The following is a 20050-nucleotide window of genomic DNA, read 5'->3' as shown; positions in this document are numbered from 1 at the left end:
GGACTGAGCTGAAGTCAAATTTCACCCTACCGCCTGAGGAAAATCCAGAGAACCCAGTTAAAGAGAAATTAATCAAGTCTTTTGCTCTGAAGAGGATGGCAGAACTATTCAGGAGGTGGAAGAAAGAGCTGAATAAGTTTGTCGAAAATAATGAGACACCAGAATTCAAGGGCAGATATGAGAAGATCAGAGATCACTGGCCCGCATTTGTGGCCCACAAGACATCAGAAAAGAGTAAGAAGATGTCGGCGACAAACAAGCAAAATGCTGCGAAGAAGAAGCTTCACCATCGCACGGGGTCAGGTGGCTACCTCGTAGCTCGGCCTAAGTGGTCCAAGAGTGAGAATGATCTGGTTCATAAAGGGATCGAACCAGAGACAAATAACTGGCCAGACCATTGCCAGACTTGGTTCTTCGGGGCTGGCGGAACCCTGGACCCTGAAACAGGGAAGTGCATTTGGAAGAACGATCAAATGGACATACCAGTCAGGAAGCTTAAGCAGTATATCGAAGCAGCGCAGGAAGGGACGTTCTTTCCAGACAGAGAGAACGACGAGTTCACAATGGCCCTCGGGAATCCTGAGTACCCTGGACGGACACGAGGCACGCCAGGCTCCGTTCCGTGGAAGGTTGGGTTTCCGGACGCAGGCGGTTACAAATCCCATGAGAGGAGGAAAAAAGTGCAGCAGACCCAAATGCAGGCGCTGCAAGCAAGGGTGGACGCGATAGAGGAACGAGAAGAAAATCGCAGCAAACATACTGCCGAAGCCTCCCCCGAAGCTACCCCGCCATCTCAGCGCAGAAGCAGCGTGGCTTCCACCGAGCTGCTTCAGCCAGAGCATGCCTTGACGGCTCCTGCCAGCTATCCCGTGGATGCTATCACGGAGTCTCAAAATTGCCACCTTATGATGCAATGGATGAATTTGAAGGTCAAGGCGGCTGTTGGCTCTGTTTATCCTACTGAACCCGGCGCAACTTTTCACTGCCGGCCGATTCCAGAAGGATATGCTAGGGTGATGGTGGATGAGATAACGGAGGGATTTGAGGACCTCCGGCTTGACCACCCTACCGGTGAAGGGGAGACTCGGCTGGGGTCTGCTTTGAAGACTCCATGCCTATGGCGGAAGGAGCTCATCAACCTTCTGAACTGGACGCCTCCTCCTCCTCCTCCTCCTCCGGCGAGTCAGGGCACTCCGCCTCCACCGCCTCCTCCTCCTCCGGCGAGTGACGATCAGGGCCCTCGGCCGGCTCCTTCTCCGGCGCGCGGCGGCACTCCGCCTCCTTCTCCGCCTGCGCCGACGCGCCCGAGCAGCCAGCCTCCTCCTTCTCCGCCTCGTTAGCAAGGGCGGAAGAGACCTCTCGCCGCTCCAGCTGCTCCGGCGCGTCGTAGTCCTTCTCCTTCGCCGCTTAAGCAAGTAAAGAAGACAACCGCTACGTCTGCTCGGTCGGCGTCTAGCAGTACAACCAGAGGCGGGAGGACATACAGATTCGGTCCTTCTTTGAAGACTCCAGAGAAGTTACTATACGAGAGGACCCAGGAGGAGAACGCCGAGATCACGCGAGAAGAAGTGAAGAAATTCTTTGAAGGGGTGAAAGCAAAGAAACATCCACCTCCGGAGGAGAAGGTAGATCGGGTGAAAGTGAAGCGCACTCTGGCTGCCCTGACAAAACCACCGAAGTCTGATCCGCCGAAAGGAAACTATGACCGCATTATTGGAAAGGAATTTGCCGAAGCGGAGCGGTCGGGAAGTACTGTCAGTGATCAAAGGCTGAAAGAACGACGAGCTGGGAAACAAATTGCCCAGCTCGGCGAACAAGCGAAGCAATCGTGCCCCCCGCTCAAGGTGCCTAGCCACAACGTCGATAATGATCCGAGGATGGTGCCCGGTTATAGCAATCTTGCAGATTACCTGCCCGATGAAGTACATTATGAACCCATGGACGTGCAGATACAAAGATACGAGTACGGGAAGCCTCTCGTCAAAGATGAAAGATCTCTATCAACGATGATGCGAAGATTGTATGATTGGTACTTGAAAATCTGCAGAGACTCTGGGGGGAGGAGTACTTTGTATTTGAAAGTTAAAAAGGAGAATGACCTCGTTGGAATTGATCTGTTGCCTGTTCCATTTGAGGAGTTCTATCAGTTTTTCAATCAATTGGCCCTCGATAAAGCAATGGTCACCTGCTACTGTCTGTAAGTACTACTACTTCTGTCATTAAGTCTCTCCATATAGCTCAGCTCTTTCATTGCATGTATTTATAATCATCCTCACTATATTATGCAGATTGAAGATCGTCGAATTGAAGAAAAGACAAGTCGGTGATATTGGGTTCATTAACACATATCTCATAGATGCAACTCAGGTTAAATTTCATGCCGCAGATACCGAGGCCAACTTGCTACGATCGTTGGTAATAAATGAAAACAAAGATATAATACTCTTTCCTTACAACTTCAAGTGAGTGTTACTGTCTTGTGCGTATTCGGTTTCCCTTATATATTAGTCAAGGTTATAGTAATGTAATTGATGAGTTATGCATGCGTGTGCAGTTTCCACTATATTCTCCTAGAGATTAAGCTTGAGCAGGGACTAGTAACCGTCTTAGACTCAAGACGAAAAGATCCCCAGGACTATGCAGACATGACTCAAATACTCGAGAAGTAAGTTAAATCGATCATTATCCACCATATCAGCAACTTTGTTCATTTCCTGATATATCAAGTAATTGTTTTCTTTGTCTGGCAGGGTTTGGAAAAAATTCACCAAAAAAGCTCCAGGACTCCCGAAGAAGCTGCAATTTAGACACCCGAAAGTAAGTACTATAGTAGCATGTTCCGCGCATCTCCTATTGATTCAAGCGCTAGTTTCATCAATACCATTTGGCATTCTTGCTTATCAGTTTGATTGACCTCTATTTCTTGTAAAGTGGTTGTGGCAGGAACAAGGGAATGATTTCTGTGGATACTACGTTTGCGAGTCCATCCGCCACACGACCTGTGAGCGGGGCTACAACTGACGAACAATATAAAGTACGTAAATAACAACATTCACAATTTTATTTTATTACCATCATTTGTGTTGAGTTTCATTCATTCATATATATATATATATGTATTGACCCCCTTCTTTAAATTAGATGTTTCGGAAGCGGGATGAACTCCTAGCACCAGCTCGCATGCGAGCAATTCAAGAGGAATTGGCGGCATTCTTTCTTGACCACGTGATCCCTGAAGACGGAGAATTCTATGTGGACCCTGAGTCCGTATGATTATATTTGTAAGAGATAATTATTGTATATATGTAGCCGGTAGTGTCGCAGATAGATATACGAGAACTTGTTGTTCGACCAATCTCTCGGAGAAGGAGAGGTGGTCGATATCACTTCTCTCTGTATGCATATATGTTCATGACGATCTTCTGTTTCCTTCGTTTGCTTACTAGCTAGCTAGCGTGTCTAGTCCTCTCTATACGTATGTATAGTACGTAGCGTCGACCAAGCACGGACATAAGAGAGGACACTTCTCTCTATTAATTATAGCTAGCTAACACAATATATGAAACACCTAAATTAACCCCCCAAAACCCCCAACCCCCCCCCTTTCAAAAAAAAACAAAAACCCCAGCCACAGAAATGCTGACGCGTGGATGCCTATTGGTCCCGGTTGGTGCCACCAACCGGGACCAAAGGGTCTCCTGCCTGGGCTCCGCGCACAGGCCACGTGGCCCACTGTGTAGGCCCTAGTCCGCGTTCTGGATTGAACCGGGACTAAATGGATAGGGCATTAGTAACCTGCCTTGGGGGAGTAACCGAACTACTTTAGATTTCCCGGTTCAGCGAACCTGGACTGAAAGCGCCCGTTACTGAACCGTGCGGGACTATAGGCCCCTTGTTCTCACTTCTGAGTGAGGGTGCGTTTTGCCATGTCCGAAGCCTTGCCGGCCACCGCCATCTCACGGGGCGCTGCTGCGTCCCTCCCCTGTCTTCGGGCCACGGACTCCGCCGAAGCCACCCCTGGCCATTCGCTGGACGGGTTAAGTGGGATCCGACGGACGCTGTCGGTCTACCACCTGGATAACGGGATTGTAATCTGTTCTGCCCAGCGGTTTGGCCCGCGATGATTAGCCCTCCTCCTCCGGGTATCCTTGTTAATGGCGCGGGGACTTTGCCACCAACCCCCGAGTCATAGTGTGGAGAGGCCTTCACGTGCGTGGCAAGCTCCGCTTTCCCGTAATGCGCTAAAGTTCCAACAGGTGCTAAAGTGATTGCCCCTTTTTCTTGTGTCTCAACACCGACATATTAGCGGAGGGTTTGAGCGCGCCGGACGGGGCCGCAACCCTTGTGGTTTGTTAGTTTAAACTATAGTAGACCAGTGTGTATGCGTTTAATCTTCGATTGTGTCGCGTCAAGCATATACCCACCGCCGCAGGCATTACGCGCCGTACGGGGTCGGCCCTCATACGGATGCGAGTGAAGCGCGCAGCTCGACCGAATGGTTAGTCGTAGTAGAGCGATGTCCGAAAGCAGGCGGCACGCATTCTCCGGACAACGGTGTGGCCCCCGTCTGAACGCCCGACACGGTCGCCGACACTGCGCGCACCATGGGAAGGGGTGGAACGCGACGGCTGTTACGTGATTGCTACATACGCGGGAGAGGATTATGCTGGGTGAGGTCGGGCGCGGATTGTTTTGCTCCCGTCGACCCCGACGGTTTATCGTGAGTCCCTTTTTGGGTCCCCGCCAACCCGCTGACACTAATACCAGTGAGTGGATGGTGCCCGAGCTTACCACTTGTTCAAGCCTACCGTCCAGTGCGGAGTCACAAGGCCGTATAGATTCTCGTTAGGGTCATACCGCTTTCCTAGGGGGTTTAGGCCGGCGACGCCGGCGCCGCCTGCGGATTATTTAGGGGGGATTTGCTATAGTGTCATATTTCTTACGGCGTCTCCGTTTCTTCCGGTTACGTGAATAGGTCGTTTTATTTCTTTTAATGCCAGCCCGCGATGCGCTTTCAGACGTACAGCGCCCTCAAATTGAATTGCGCAGACTTTCGGTGTGTATGTAGGCAATGTCCGAAGAGGCCGGTACGGCTGCTAAATCTCCGGCGTGCGTGTGGCTCCCCTCTGCCAGCGGAACGGACAGGCGCGCTGCCGGCACCTCTGCGTGTCTCTGGACGGCCGGCCTGTAAACTTACCGGTCTAGCGCGGGTTCTGTACACGAGTGCATTTTAGCTATGCCGGAGTGTGGTTTGCGCCCAGATGTCTTCTCCCCGGGGCCCTTGGTCCGATCGACACAACCGCTCCTGGCAGGGAGAGGACGTCACACTTGCACCGCCCGGAAGGCCCCCATCCGTCCTTGGCAAACAAATTCAATTTCTAAAAGGGTGCTAATTCTCGCTTAGCGGATAACACCCGCCTCCAGGTTAGGCCGGGACGCGGGCCACGGAGCCCATCAAAGTTCTAACCCAGCCACGTGAGAGATGGGTTTAGCCATGCCCTACCAGTAGGCGATTCTTACCGGTGCCCTCAATACATGCAGGCGAGTTGGTGCTACAAGGAGGCCGGCGCAATAGGGTGGGGCTATTGTGAGGCACTTGTTCCGAAGAGCGCCGGTCACGCGTCTCCGGTTGTGGGCGCTCTGGCCACCCCTCATCTACGGACGCTGCGCGCTCTTGTGTGGCACCTGGGAGCGTTGGCGAAACTCACCGCATCGGCGTCTACACGGAGTGGATAATTATGCTGTTGGATGCGCCTTTGCGCCCAGAGTTGTTGCTCCCCGGTGCGTGTTCCCTCTGGTCTGACCCGACACAAACCGGGTTGGAGAGGTCACTGAGCGGTTTCAAAGAGTCCGCCCATTCCGCATCGCTACCAAGTCAAAGGGTGGCTTCGATCCCTATGGGTGAAGCCGTCTCCAGGGTTCCGGCGGACGCGGCGCCTCCTGAGCGGGGGGCGCTTAGTGTCTTATGCCTCACCGGTAGCCGGTCTACACAACGGTTTCTACCAGCGCCTCCTCATAACATGCGGGGTTTGGTGTTCTTATCTCATGCGATGGGTTGGGTGAGGATGTTTTTTTTTTCTGGCATGTGCCGAGGAGCCCGCAACGCGTCTCCAGACGTGGCTGGCCTCCCCTCGTACGCTGGGTACGAACCGTACGCCCGCACGGCTACCGTGGACGCCGTGGCGGACACTACTTACCGCATTCGTTCGGCCTATAGTCACCCGCAGCTAGACGACTTCTAGCTCGAGTGGCGTTTTGGCCGCCAAGAATTGTTGAACTCCCTCGGTTGCGCGCGGTCGTGGGGCTGACACCCAACACAACCGTCTTTTGTGTGAGGGAGGTCCACTGGTCAAGAGTCCCGATCCGTGCCAAAGTTCAAAAGGGTGCTTTTGATGATTCACCTCCTATTGTGTCAACCGCTTCCATTGTCAAATTAGGGTTGTTAGTAGGGGGGACGGGGTCATTTTGCTTCATTGGGCGGCATGTCTTAGGGTAAATAGCGATGACTCCCCATGGCGGTGCAATGCCAACTCGGAGGCGTCGGAAGCGCGATACCGGGCACTTTCATTCCCATCGGCTGAGTTGCGTGCTTTGTGGCATGTACCTGAAAAGAGGCCGAGCGTACGGCGGTGGAGAGTCCGGCGGGTTTTGCGCCCCCCCTTTCGGAACGGACTGGTACTCAGGAGTGGTGACTACGAGGTCTTAGTTCAGTAACCTTGGATCTGGTAAAACGTTTAAGCAAGCGCGCCTACTGCCGGCCACTTGTCTTGAATGGTGTGCGGGAAATATCGCGGACGTTGCTCCGCGTTACATTGTACGATGGGCACTGTAGTGTCGCCTGTTTTGCCTGCCCGGATGTTAGCTCCCAGGTGTCTGGAGCCGCAACCATTCCCTTCGACGGCTACTTTTGGAGTCGCTCTATGCCCTGCTTGACGATGTTTCCCGCCCCACCGCCCAACCATCGGAACGATCCCCACTGGTCTCCTCTTCACTTCAACGTCGCTCCACCGAGCACTAAGCATCCAATCGAGTCCCACGCACACTAGCGGTAGTGAAGCTCCATTGCTGCGCTCCTGACGTGGGGCACCCTTCCGCGGACAGGCCACACGACCTTCGGGTCGGATTCGAGGCTATCTTCCCACCCTACGAAGCTAACTCGGATGTTTTGAGGCGCCTCCCACTCCCCTCCTCTCTGTGTGGTTCCGAGGAGAGGAGAGCGAGCCGATGCGGTTAAAAGACATTAAAAAATATATGAAATAATAATACATAAAATAAAATGCAAAAATATTACTATAAAAAAATCTAAAAAAATAACTATAAGAAAATATTAAAAAATCTAAAAAATGAAAAATATAACTATAAGAAAATATTAAAAAATCTAAAAAATATATATGCCTACGGCTAAGCCGTCGGCATATGTGACACGTGGCATCGTCAGATATGCCGACGGCTTAGCCGTCGGCATACATCGCCTTATCCACTCACGGGCTCGCCCCCTCCACCCATTCCCCATCGCGCCCCGACTCCCCACCCGCCACGCTGCGCTGCCTCCTCCTCCACACCCGCGCCGCCTCCTCCTCCCCACCCGCCGCCGCCGCCGCCCCGTCCAACCCCGCGCCGAGCCCCGCCACCGGCCCCTCACCCCGCCGCCGCCCTCGCCCTCCACCCCGGCCCAGCCCCGTCCCCGCCTCTCCAGCCCGGCGCCGCCCGCGCGCGACCCCGCCCCCTGCCCTCTCCACCCCCATGCGCCCTGACCTCCCCACCGGCCGCACCGCCCTGGCCCTCCCGTTGGCCGTGCTTCTCTGGCCGGCCCAGCCACGCCCCGGCCCTCCCGTCCCCTACACCGCCGGCCCCAACTCCACAGCCGCGACACCACTGTCCTCGGTGAGCTAGCACTCCTTTGTCTTTTTTTCTTCATTTTTTGCATGATTTAGCTACTATTGGATGTATGAATGGATGGATGTTGGATGTATGAATGGATGGATGTTGGATGTTGTTAGGTTGTTAGATGGATGAATGTTCTATGTGTCTTAGATGGATGGATGAATCTCGGCAAAATGAATGGATGCATGATTTAGTTTTTATTTTCAGTTTGTGATGTTGTTAAGTAGCTATGTGAGATGTCTTCAAATTTGGGATATGATAAGTGGTTATTTCATCATGATGATCTTGCTAAAAAAATGATATGTCAGTGCTTAATGTGAGGTGATTACCTAAATTGAGATATGATAAGTGCTTCCAAAATTGACACTTGAGAAAATATGATTTTTTTCATAGTTTAATGTGTCAATGCTTAATGTGAGGTGATGACCTAATTTTTTCCACGGACACTCCCGCCCCAGTGAGCTCCTCCCTCCATCGCCAGACGCCGCCGTGCCCGCTCCCAGCCCCAGTGAGCTCCTCCCTCCATCGCCAGACGCCGCCGTGCCCGCTCCCAGCCCCAATAAGCTCCTCCCTCCATCACCAGACGCCGCCGTGCCCGCTCCCAGCCCCAGTGAGCACCCGTTGTTCTCGTTGCTTGTGTTCATGGTGGCTGGATGAATAGATAGATGCTAGATAGATGGATGGATGCTAGATGAATATATAGATGGATGCTAGATGAATAGATAGATGGATGGATATTTAGATATATACTAGAGAGTTTTGTGTAGTTTTATTAGGTATTTACATACATACTAGATAGTTTTTACTAAGTTTGTGAATATAGATGAATTAGATGTTGGGCAAATTTGTGATAGATGGATGGATATTGGTCAAGTTAGTGTTATGGTCATGTTGATTCATATATAAGAAGCAAATCGAGGCACTTGGTTTCTAAAATACTTAATAAAGATTTTTTTTTTGCAATTTGACATTTTGTTTCATGTCGATTCATAATGTTGTGCCAAATGGTTAATGTGAGGTGAAGACCTAATTATTTTCACTTGATGGAATTAATAGGATTTGTGGTGTTCCCATCTTCGTGGAGTGATCGTCGACGTTGGAGGTGTTGGTCCAGGATCGTCCCTCCTTTGATCGACTACATCCTCTACATCGGAGGGTGAGCAGCAATTCCATGACCCCGTCCACTTTTTTTCCATGTCACTAGATTAAATTTTCACATCAAGTCGCGTAACCTAGGTCTCCCATCCGAAAGGGTTGCATCGATAAATATGCATTCAATTGCATATTTATCACCGCAGCTCTTTCGAATTGTCCAGCGCTTTCCACGGACAGCCCGAGGATGTGTAGATTGGGTACGTTGTTCATGCTCTACCCCGTTCCGAGACAGGATTTCGGCGGCGCCTCCCTGTTGTTCTCCGGATGCACATTCTCTCGGCATTTTGCCGAGACGTGTATCTGGAGAACAGCGGGGAGGTGCTGCCGAAATTTTGTCTCGGAACGGGGTAGAGCGTGGACAACGTACTCAATCTACACATTCTCGGGTGGGATTAGGACCCATCTTTACCTATTAGAGATGTAGGTGGATTAAACGCGGTAGAAACTGAAAATTTGATGTGATTAATTTAAGTGAATCCTTAATTATGTTGTGTGGGTTGCAAAAAAGCAGAGGATGGCAGATAATCAGTGGATGTACAGTGGTTTTATCCGTCGGAATCAAGTAACATCAGAGTGGATCATGAAAACCGATGTGTATTTGAAGGAGATATTCCGTCATCCAATGAGAATTATCCCACCATGCCCCTGTGCGAGATGTGCCAAACGTCACCGTAGAAATCAGATGGACATGAGAACCAAAAATAAGGCTAACCGAGGGACGGAGGGAGTACATGCTCAGGGAAACCGAAACCACTATCTCCACAAGGCAGTTAATGTATGACTAACCCCATTAAACATTCTTCTTCTTCTATTTACCATCACTTTCTTATGTATGACTAACCTCTGTTTGGTGGTGCAGGAGGAGAAACTGAAGCGGCCGCTCTCACACATGCAGGCGTGGGAGATCGCCCATACGCGGAAGGACCCCAAGCCTGGCGAGCCCAAGTACTACGGCAAGAAGACCGCAGAGAGGAAGAAGGCCTACTCCGAAGCGTATCTGGAGTTACATCCTGACACACCTGACCCCATTGCGGCGCCTCTGGACGACATGGCGGTGGTGAGGATGGGGCCCAAGGAGCACGGTCGGGAGGCGGTTCTCGATGCTGTGATCACTCCTAGTATCTCCTACACACAGCTTCGTCGGATCGACCCGAGCCTGAGCCAGCGCACGAGCCAGCCAGTGACCAGTACACAGTACCTCTTTCAGGAGCAACAATCTGTAAGTATTTTCCCTCTTATCTTCATTTCTCACTTCATTTTCCGCATTTAGTAGTTTTATGAGTTCCATCATGTCATACCGTAGGCCTACATGGAGTACACACGCCAGGAGACCATGGCGTGGCATCAGAGGCTTTATGAACACCGAGTGCAGAGGGATAGCCAGATGCAGCAGGCTTTTCAGGATATGGCGGCCGGCAGGTGTCCTCAGTTCCCTCCAGCACAATGCCCTCCAGCACAACCAGTGCTGATGAGCTTTGAGGAGTTTGTGGCACAGAACGCTGGCCCCTCGCCGGTTAGTTCATCCCCAATCAATTCACCCAAAGCATGTCATGCCTTTCAACACAGTCATATATCCCGTGCATATGTCTTTTCAACATCCAGGGAACACGTGGATCTACCGTTGACGGCGGTCTTCGCAGCACTCCGGAGACACGAAGCCCGACCACTCCGATCCATGGAGGCAGAGGCGGAGGCGGTCTTGGCGGTAGCGCTGCCGCTAGCACTGACGACCTGGGCTTTGGCCGTCTTGGCGGTGACGACCTCCGCGGTGCTCGATGATCCTTGTGTGGTGATGATGCTTGAGATGACTTGTGTGTGGTGATGATCATTTAGATGACTTGTGTGCTTCTCTATATGCTTATGTTGGTTGTGATGATGTTCATTTAGAGACTTGTGTGTGATGATGCTTATGCATATATTGTTGTGATGGTGCCAGATGATATCCCGTTGTGTTTTATATGTCTACCTCATCATATATATCTGCTGATATGTGCTGCAATTTGAATTGAATTGATCTCAAAACAAACAGAAAAAAGAAAAAAAAAGCAAAAGCAAACGGCATAGGGCTAGCTTGAGCTCCCAGTAGCTGACACGTGGGCGCCTATGCCGACGGCATAGCCGTCGGCTTAGTTTAAAACTGTGCCGACGGCTAGGCCGTCGGCATAGGCTCCCACGTGTCAGCTACTGGGAGCTCTGTATGAAGGACTATGCCAACGGCCGGGCCGTCGGCTTAGTTTCAAATTATGCCGACGCCCCGGCCGTCGGCATAGACCTGGTCCTAGAGCAGCTGCTGGTCGCCACGTGGCACCCCTATGCCGATGGTCGAGCCGTCGGCATAGGTTTTGACTAAGCCGGCGGCTAGGCCGTCGGCATAGGGGTGCCACGGGGCTATCAGTCATTGGGCAGACTTGACGGCGGCCGCCGTTAGGCGTGATAGTTGCCGACGGCCGGGGCCGTCGGCATAGATGTACGGCCCCCGTCGGCGTATCATATATGCCGACGGCTTTTCTAAGCCGACGGCCTCCCTGGCTCTGCCGACGCATATGTTGCCGACGGCCCTATGCCGACGGGGGCCGTCGGCATAGGTCTACCCCGACGGGACTCAGGCCTATGCCGACGGCCCTTGCCGTCGGCATAGGGGGCGATTCCGGTAGTGCTTCTTTTCTTAACCACGGTTAACACTCAAGCAAAATTAAGTTCCTTGTTACTCTAGTTTGTGCTCCCAACTTCCAGAGTATTGGTCCAACGCCATCACACACTGATCACTGACCTGCGTGAAAATGAACAACTCACATATTGGGTGTCACACATAAGAGTTACCTGAACTCAACATCACCGCTCCTTTCTTGACCGTCTGTCTGAAACTTGAAGGAATTTCACCGTTGCTTGTAGTCATCCCGAGTCAAATTCACAGTTGTCTCACCACATGTATGACCACCAGAGCCCTGGCTAGTCTCCATGCCACGTGCGTACCGCACACCTCGCCGCTATTACCGCGTCGAGCCTCTGCTGTCCTGGTCGAGTCTCAAGGGTCACGAAACCATACCACTCAACCTCCACTGCAGAGTACCACCGATCATCACCGACCGATGACGAGTTTCAAGCTTCCATCAGACTACTAGGCTACAGTCCGAACTGCATGTCACTCGCTTTTTCCCCTTTGCTGAATAGGCTTCGATTCTCTGGATCCTTACACCGTAGCCCCTTAATCCAGCTCCACCTTCAACATGACTCCATGGTAGATGATCAGTCCACCCTCACGCCCTGTCGACTTCAAGCTCACATGTGCACCGTCTTGAATCAACCCCGTGCCATAATCTTGTTGAAGCCACATAAGCCTTCGAGCCTGCGCCACGTGTTTCCACGCCCCAGAATTTGGTCACCATCAGCATCACACTCCTATGTCGTCGTCGCTGAAATCACCGCCGTCTTCTGCTTTGACCGATATCCCCGTCGATCCGTCAGATAGTCCAGTCCGACCTAGCCAAAGTTATCCGACTGCAATCATGCTCCATCCCGCATCTTGTCCGCCCGCACGTCTCAGTGCATTGCTTGACGCCCTGTGTATGCATGATCCATGTGTGATGCGCTACGAATCTGTGTTGGCGGACAACAAGGTCGCTGCCATATTGACATCTTGATGAACAATCTGTATACCCAAGAAAAGAAAAAAAAACCCAAAAGACATAGCCTTGGTAGCCTTCCTTGTGTGTCCAAACTGGAGATCTATGATCAGAAATAAAGATCAAGACCAATCCATAACAACACACGTGACTTCCTTGCACTTTCTTTTGTTTTGTTTCTTCACATACATGCACGCTTCGGGTTCATCCCATGTCCAGCAGCTTCTCCTTGCAACGTAACAACACCAAACGCACCCGCCTTATCACAAAGGATCCAACTCGTCCACCGTTAGACCTCCACGGACGTATCGCAGCCCACTTAGCCTTCCACGTATAGTCACCGCCTCCCTTGGGCCTCACCAGTACCTGGTCCAGGCACCGCCATGCACGCTGCATGTCCCGCTGGACCGCATCGCGTACGACACGCACTTCCTGCCTGATGCCACGCTGGCGCCCCAACTCAGCCTTTGCACCATCACGCTCGGCTTCGAATCGATTACGGCCGCACCGCGCAGCCACCGCTCGACGAGGCAAACCGATCCGATCCGCTGCTACTGCCGCCTTCGATCTCTTCGAGATCCTTTCTTTTCCTTTAACAAATCCACGCAATCTTCTGCCCGATTGCAACCAGACAACTTCCAAAGAACACTTCTAATCGACTAGCTTCGATACGATCCTTCCTCGTGCTGTCTTTATGCCGAACGATCCACCCTCTAGATCAATACGTCCGTGACCTTCGAGTAACCTAGCTCATGATACCACTTGTTAGAATAATTCCGAGGCCACCGTCGATCTACCGAGGATCAAGCAATCACACAAGCACGACATCGAGATTTGTTAACGAGGTTCACCATCATGGCTACATCCCCGGGGCCTGACTACGGGCGCTCCTCCCCATGACACCGTCACAATACCGCATCCCGGCCACCCGGGCGCTGGCACATACTGCCGGCTCCCCCTTGCACGCCTGTGCTATTATGTTGGCATAGGTTATATCGTGTGTCTACCCCAGCTATATAAGAGAGGCCTAGGATACAGATATCCTACTAGGACACGACTCCACATCCTATGTAAACACAATACAACTCATAGTCCAACTGTAACCTACCCTGTACACAATATTCGACACAACTCTAACACTGCGTAAATACTAGTAGCATGCAATTGTTTGTTGAACTCCCTAACCTTCTTCAGGGTTGTATAGGCGTTCTTCTGCTAATGCACAATGAGGTATGGTGTTGATGCATGAAATTTATGGTCATCGGGACAAACAAATATAGTATGATATAATGGTGAAAACAGCAGTTGCTGCTGCAAGATGATAAAGCTGGGTAAAACGCACTTGTCATCATCATCATCCCATGCTTGCAGCATGGAAAGAACGATTTTTTCCAGTCAGCTGCCATGTTTCTTTTTCTGAGAGAGAAAGCGCTCTTTTGGATGCAGAGAGGAAAAATTCGTTCGGCTTTGGAAGGCGATGAAAACTCTCGTTACTTCCATGCCTCTGCTTCTGCTTGCCTCCGTAATAACAAAATCAATGTCCTGGTATCAAATGGCTCCGAGTTCTTCTCGCATGACGCGAAATCTAATATTTTTATCGGATTTCTACGCTTCGCTTCTAGGTACCGGCTTTCAACCCGCATGGTCTTTCTCCCTTCACGATCTCTACCCCTCTCCCACTCCCCAGCTTCAATACTTGGATGCCCCTTTACGGACGACGAAATCGCGCACGCCTTCCTATCCATGAACCAACATGCTAGCCCAGGCCCGGATGGTTTCGGCCCGGGCTTCTATCGGAAATTTTGGCACATTCTAAAAGCCAAGATTAAGGATTTCTTCTCGGATTTCCACTCGCTTAACTGTGACATCTCTTGCATGAACCGGGCTCTGATTATTCTGCTACCTAAGAGTAACGAGGCGCGATCCCCTGCGGACTTCCGACCCATCTCCCTGCAGAACTGCCCTATTAAGGGTATCGCTAAACTCTTGACCAACCGGCTAAAACCTCCAATCCCTCTCCTGGTCCATGCCGATCAAACGGGGTTTATCTCTGGGCGCAATATCTTCGAAAACTTCCTCTATGCTGCCGATATTCTTCACTGTTGTGCCAAACGCAAAGCTCCAACTCTTGTGATCAAACTCGATTTCCGAAAGGCCTTTGACTCTGTTTGCTGGACGTCGCTCCTGCACACTTTAAAGACTAGGGGTTTCCCCGATCGTTGGTGTGACTGGATCGAACCACTCCTTGCAACCGGCTCCACTGCCGTTATGCTTAACGGAGTTCCTGGTAGATGGATTCAGGGCAAAAATGGTCTTCGGCATGGTGACCCGCTCTATCACCATTGCAGACATCCTGCAGCAATTGATCATAAAAGCTAACAATGATGGCCTCTTATTTCACCCCCTCTTCCCGCATCTACCCTGCTCCGTCTTCCAATACGCCGACGATAACCTCATCATAGTCAAGGCTACTCCCGATGCCACAAAACACTTAAAGGCTATCCTAGACGATTTTGCTGCGGCCACTGGACTCCAGATCAACTTCACAAAGACGACCTTCATTCCACTAAACGTTGGCGCTGATGAGGCCACAACCCTTGCTGCTGACCTAGCCACCGACATCACCTCCTTCCCGCAAACCTACCTCGGCCTTCCTCTCTCCCCGCATAAGTTACCCCCGTCGGCTTTCCAACCTGTGATAGACTGCTGCTTACCTCTCCGGCTGGTGTGCTCTGCTTCTTTCTCGCAGAGGCAAACTTGTCCTTCTTTCTGCCGTCCAAGATAGTTTTCCCACGCACTTTATGCTCTGTTTTTCTCTCCCCGTTCAGGTTATAGAGGCTTTCGATAAACGTAGACGCACTTTTTCTGGTCTAATGATGAGACTTGCTCCGGAGCAAAATGCTTGGTTGCTTGGGACAAGGTCTGTACTCCTCGAGCGGCAGGTGGTCTAGGTGTTAAGAACTTGCGTGCACAAAACTTTTGTCTACTGCTGAAATTTGCTTACAAATTCCTTCATGCCAACAACCTACCTTGGAAGGACTGGGTCCTCCACCACTCACCTCTCCACATAGGCATTGGCAAGAACAGCTCCTTCCTTGGCAAGACCATTTTTATACACCTAGATAGTTTGAGAGAGATTTCCCATTGCACTGTTGGCGATGGACGCTCCACCTTCTTCTGGTTAGATCGCTGGCTACAGCCAGAACCTCCAGCTGTAGTCTTCCCAGCTCTTTTCTCCCACCATACCAACCAAAATGCACTAGTAGCCACTATTTTACAGGATGGGATCGAACTTGCCATTCGTAATCGTTTAACCTCTACTGCGATCACAGAGCCTGCCTCTCTGAACTCTTTGTTGCAGGATGTTTTTTCCCTCTTAGGTACCGGACTCTAGGCGGCTACTTAATGGAGATGCCTTCTCTACCCGGGGAGCTTATGCCGCACTTTCTGCCCAGCTTGCTGATCCGATGCTCTCGGCTATTTGGGACTCAAGAGTCCCAAAGAAAGTAATGATATTTGGCTGGTTGTTTTACCTTGACCGGTTAAACACTCGGCAGAACCTGCGCAAGAAAACCATCCTGGACTCGGATGTCTGTCCTCGGTGCAACAACTCGGTGGAGGATCGCGACCATCTCTTCTTCTCGTGCCCATCTGCTCACTGGATCTGGCAACGGCTCGGTCTCCGGCCGCTTGCCACGCCCATCGATGATCTCTTCTCCACCACGCTCCCGCCGACGCTGCCTGCCACCGTTCGACCCTTTATGTTGCTTCTCATTTTGTCGAAGATTTGGGATGCTAGGAACAAGAAGGTGTTCCAGAACCTTGAACTTGATGCATCCCAAACTCTAGCTGGTATTCTAGATGATTTAATTACTTGGTCTCATCGTCTTAAGACTGAGACACTACGAGGACACGCCGGTCTATGGCGTGATTTCTTCTCTTCCCGCAACTTGTAAAACTCCGAGTTCTACCGCTTTTGAAATATATTCAGGTGGGGAGTCTTTCCCCACCGGTGACCATTTCAAAAAAAACTATTCAAGCATGATTAGTTAGATGAGCAAGGATGTTTAGAAACATACTTCGTCCCTGTCACACAAAACCTCAAGGGCGGCTTCCTAGCATGCCAAATCCCGATATCCATGAAAGAATGGAAAAAGGCAGCAAAGGAACGTCCAGATCTTACTTGGGTCGACGACAGAGCAAAAGACCTACTTTGGGAATCTCTCATGGAACATTTCACACTACCTGATAATTTCACAGATGCAGATGTGCAGAAAGTGAAGGCCGCTGCTCTTAGGAAGATGGCAGTTGCATTCAACAACCACAAGAAAACTATCTGGGCCAAGTACGTCGAAGGAGGAAAGGAGAAGCAAAGAGAGCACTGGCCCAATTTCGTGAAATTCAAGGAACGGTCGAGAGTAAACAAGGCCAATGCCACAAAAAAGGAGTAGTTCCATAAGCTGGGGCCAGGTGGCTACATGCTGGCAATGCCTAAGTGGGATAAGTCTGAGCAAGAGATGCTGGATGCAGCGGTCACTCCAGTTACTAAGAGCTGCCCCCCCCAGGGTCAGGACTTGGTTGTATGCACATGGGGGGGGGCGTTGGACCCGAAGACAGGCCAAGTTTCGAAGAGGGCAAGTCTTAAAGGAGTCAAAGATAAGATACTTGTTGCAATAGAAGAGGCTCGAACGGGGGTGTTCACGCCCAACAGAGAGAATAACGAGCTTAGGCACGCCCTGGGAAATCCTGAACACCCGGGAAGAACACGAGGCGAAGGCGTTGTTCCGTGGTATGAGGGATTTTCAGACTGGAACGCCGACTACAGAAGCCGTGCGAGAAGGAAGATGGAGGAGGAGAAGAAGAGGAAGCTGGAGGAGGAGCAGAGGAAGCAGGAAGCAGAATGTCTTCAAGGCCTAGAATCAGGGCACGCGAACATGGCACTCAAATTTCAGCGGCAGCAGCAACAGATCAACTCACTTAGCCAGGAAAGGGGGTCTCAACAACGGCAGCAGCTAGCGGATGGTCCAGCATTGGATAGCACCGTCCCATCCATGCCGAGAAGCAGTGTGGGTTCCGCCCCGGGCGAGGCACAACTGCTGGATAGATACCCTGTGGATGACATCATGGAGAGCACTAATTGTGAGCTACACTTCAAAATGAGGAACATATCCATGAAGGTGGCAGACGCCGTTGCTTATACAAATTCCCCCGGAGCAACCTTCCATTGCAACCCGATTCCAGCTGGCTATGCTCGTGTCTAGGTTGATGAAGTGGTGGACCAATATTCGGGGCTAGAGCTTGACATTCCTGGAGGTGACGAGGAGCACACACTGGGAGAGGCCAAACATCGTATCATCCTATGGAGAAAGGATTGCATCATCTTTCCAAGGCCACCGACACCGCGTCAGCCGACTCCTCCTTGAAGTCCGCCACCGTGTTGTTGGAAATATGCCCTAGAGGCCATAATAAAATGGTTATTATTATATTTCCTTGTTCATGATAATTGTCTATTGCTCATGCTATAATTGTGTTATCCGGAAATCGTAATACATGTGTGAATACATAGACCACAACTTGTCCCTAGTGAGCCTCTAGTTGACTAGCTCGTTGATCAATAGATGGTTAGGGTTTCCTAACCATGGACATAGGATCTCATTGATAATGGAATCACATCATTAGGATAATGATGTGATGGCCAAGACCCAATCCTAAGCATAGCACAAGATCGTGTAGTTCGTCAGCTAAAGCTTTTCTAATGTCAAGTATCTTTTCCTTAGACCATGAGATTGTGCAACTCCCGGATACTGTAAGGGTACTTTGGGTGTGCCAAACGTCACAACGTAACTGGGTGGCTATAAAGGTAAACTACAGGTATCCCCAAAAGTATCTGTTGGGTTGGCACGAATCGAGACTGGGATTTGTGACTCCGTATGACGGAGAGGTATCTCTGGGCCCACTCGGTAAGACATCATCGTAATGAGCTCAATGTGACTAAGGGGTTGGTCACAGGATGATGTGTTACGGAATGAGTGAAGAGACTTGCCGTAACGAGATTGAACAAGGTATCGGTATACCAACGATCGAATCTCGGGCAAGTGCTATATCGGTAGACAAAGGGAATCGTATACGGGATTGATTGAATCCTTGACGTCGTGGTTCATCCGATGAGATCATCGTGGAACATGTGGGGGCCAACATGGGTATCCAGATCCCGCTGTTCGTTATTGGCCGGATAGATGTCTCGCTCATGTCTGCATAGTTCCCGAACGCGTAGGGTCTACACACTTAAGGTTCGATGACGCTAGGGTTATAGGGAATAGATGTACGTGGTTACCGAATGTTGTTCGGAGTCCCAGATGAGATCCCGGACGTCGCGAGAAGTTCCGGAATGGTCCGGAGGTGAAGATTTATATATGGGAAGTCCAGTTTTAGTCACCGGAAAGGTTTCGGGGTTTATCAGTATTGTACCGGGACCACCAAAGGGGTTCCGTGGGTCCACCGGGAGGGTCCACCTGCCCCGAAGGACCTAATGGTCTGTAGTTGGGTGGGAACCAGCCCCTTAGTGGTCTGGTGCCCCCCCAAGGGCCCAAGGCGCCTAGGGTTGGAAACCCTAGGGGGCCGCCCCCCCAGGGGGGGTGGGGGGGCGGGCGCCCCCCTAGTTGGAAACCCTAAGGGGGCCACCGCCCCCCCTCTAGATGTATCTAGGGGGCCGGCCCCCTCCCCTTCCCCTATATATAGTGGGGGTTTTGGGGCTGCCTGAGACACGAGCCTCCCTCTCTCTTGGCGCAGCCTTACCCCTCTCCCTCCTCGTCTCTCGCAGTGCTTGGCGAAGCCCTGCTGGAGTGCCACGCTCCTCCACCACCACCACTGTTGGGGAATGTAGTAATTTCAAAAATTTCCTACGCACACGCAAGATCATGTGATGCATAGCAACGAGGGGGGGGGGAGTGTGATCTACATACCTAGTAGATCGACAACGGAAGCGTTTGGTTGATGTAGTCGTACGTCTTCACGATCCGACCGATCAAGCACCGAAACTACGGCACCTCCGAGTTCGAGCACACGTTCAGCCCGATGACGATCCCCGGACTCCGATCCAGCAAAGTGTCGGGGAAGAGTTCCGTCAGCACGACGGCGTGGTGACGATCTTGATGTACCACAGCAGCAGGGCTTCGTCTAAACTCCGCTACAGTATTATCGAGGACTATGGTGGCTGGGGGCACCGCACACGGCTAAGGAATAGATCACGTGGATCAACTTGTGTCTTTGGGGTGCCCCTTGCCTCAGTATATAAAGGATGGAGGAGGAGGAGGCCGGCCAAGGTTGGTGCGGCCAGGATGTGGAGTCCTACTAGGACTCCAAGTCCTAGTAGGAGTCCACCAAGAGGG

At 51.3% G+C, this 20050-nt stretch overlaps 1 protein-coding gene across 1 annotated transcript; it reads left to right on the top strand.

Moving 5' to 3' along the window:
* Positions 1-9721: 9721 nt before the first annotated feature.
* LOC125518055 lies at positions 9722-10397 on the top strand. Its single transcript, XM_048683013.1, has 2 exons — positions 9722-9814; positions 9899-10397. The coding sequence occupies exons 1-2, from the start codon at positions 9722-9724 to the stop codon at positions 10307-10309; spliced, it is 504 nt and encodes a 167-aa protein (XP_048538970.1). The 3' UTR covers positions 10310-10397.
* The last annotated feature ends 9653 nt before the right edge of the window (positions 10398-20050 follow it).

The sequence above is a fragment of the Triticum urartu genome, chromosome 7 (genome assembly GCF_003073215.2).
Source record: "Triticum urartu cultivar G1812 chromosome 7, Tu2.1, whole genome shotgun sequence".
Lineage (NCBI taxonomy): Eukaryota > Viridiplantae > Streptophyta > Magnoliopsida > Poales > Poaceae > Triticum > Triticum urartu.
The sequence above is the reverse complement of the archived record's forward strand: the minus strand, read 5'-3'. Positions and strand labels throughout refer to the sequence as shown.

What these genes read in the sequence shown, in the direction of transcription:
- LOC125518055 (XM_048683013.1), top strand. Translation starts at nt 9,722, where the DNA reads ATGGACATGAGAACCAAAAATAAGGCTAACCGAGGGACGGAGGGAGTA. An exon ending in ATCTCCACAAGGCAGTTAAT is followed by an intron (nt 9,815 to 9,898) that starts GTATGACTAACC and finishes TTGGTGGTGCAG; the next exon opens with GAGGAGAAACTGAAGCGGCC.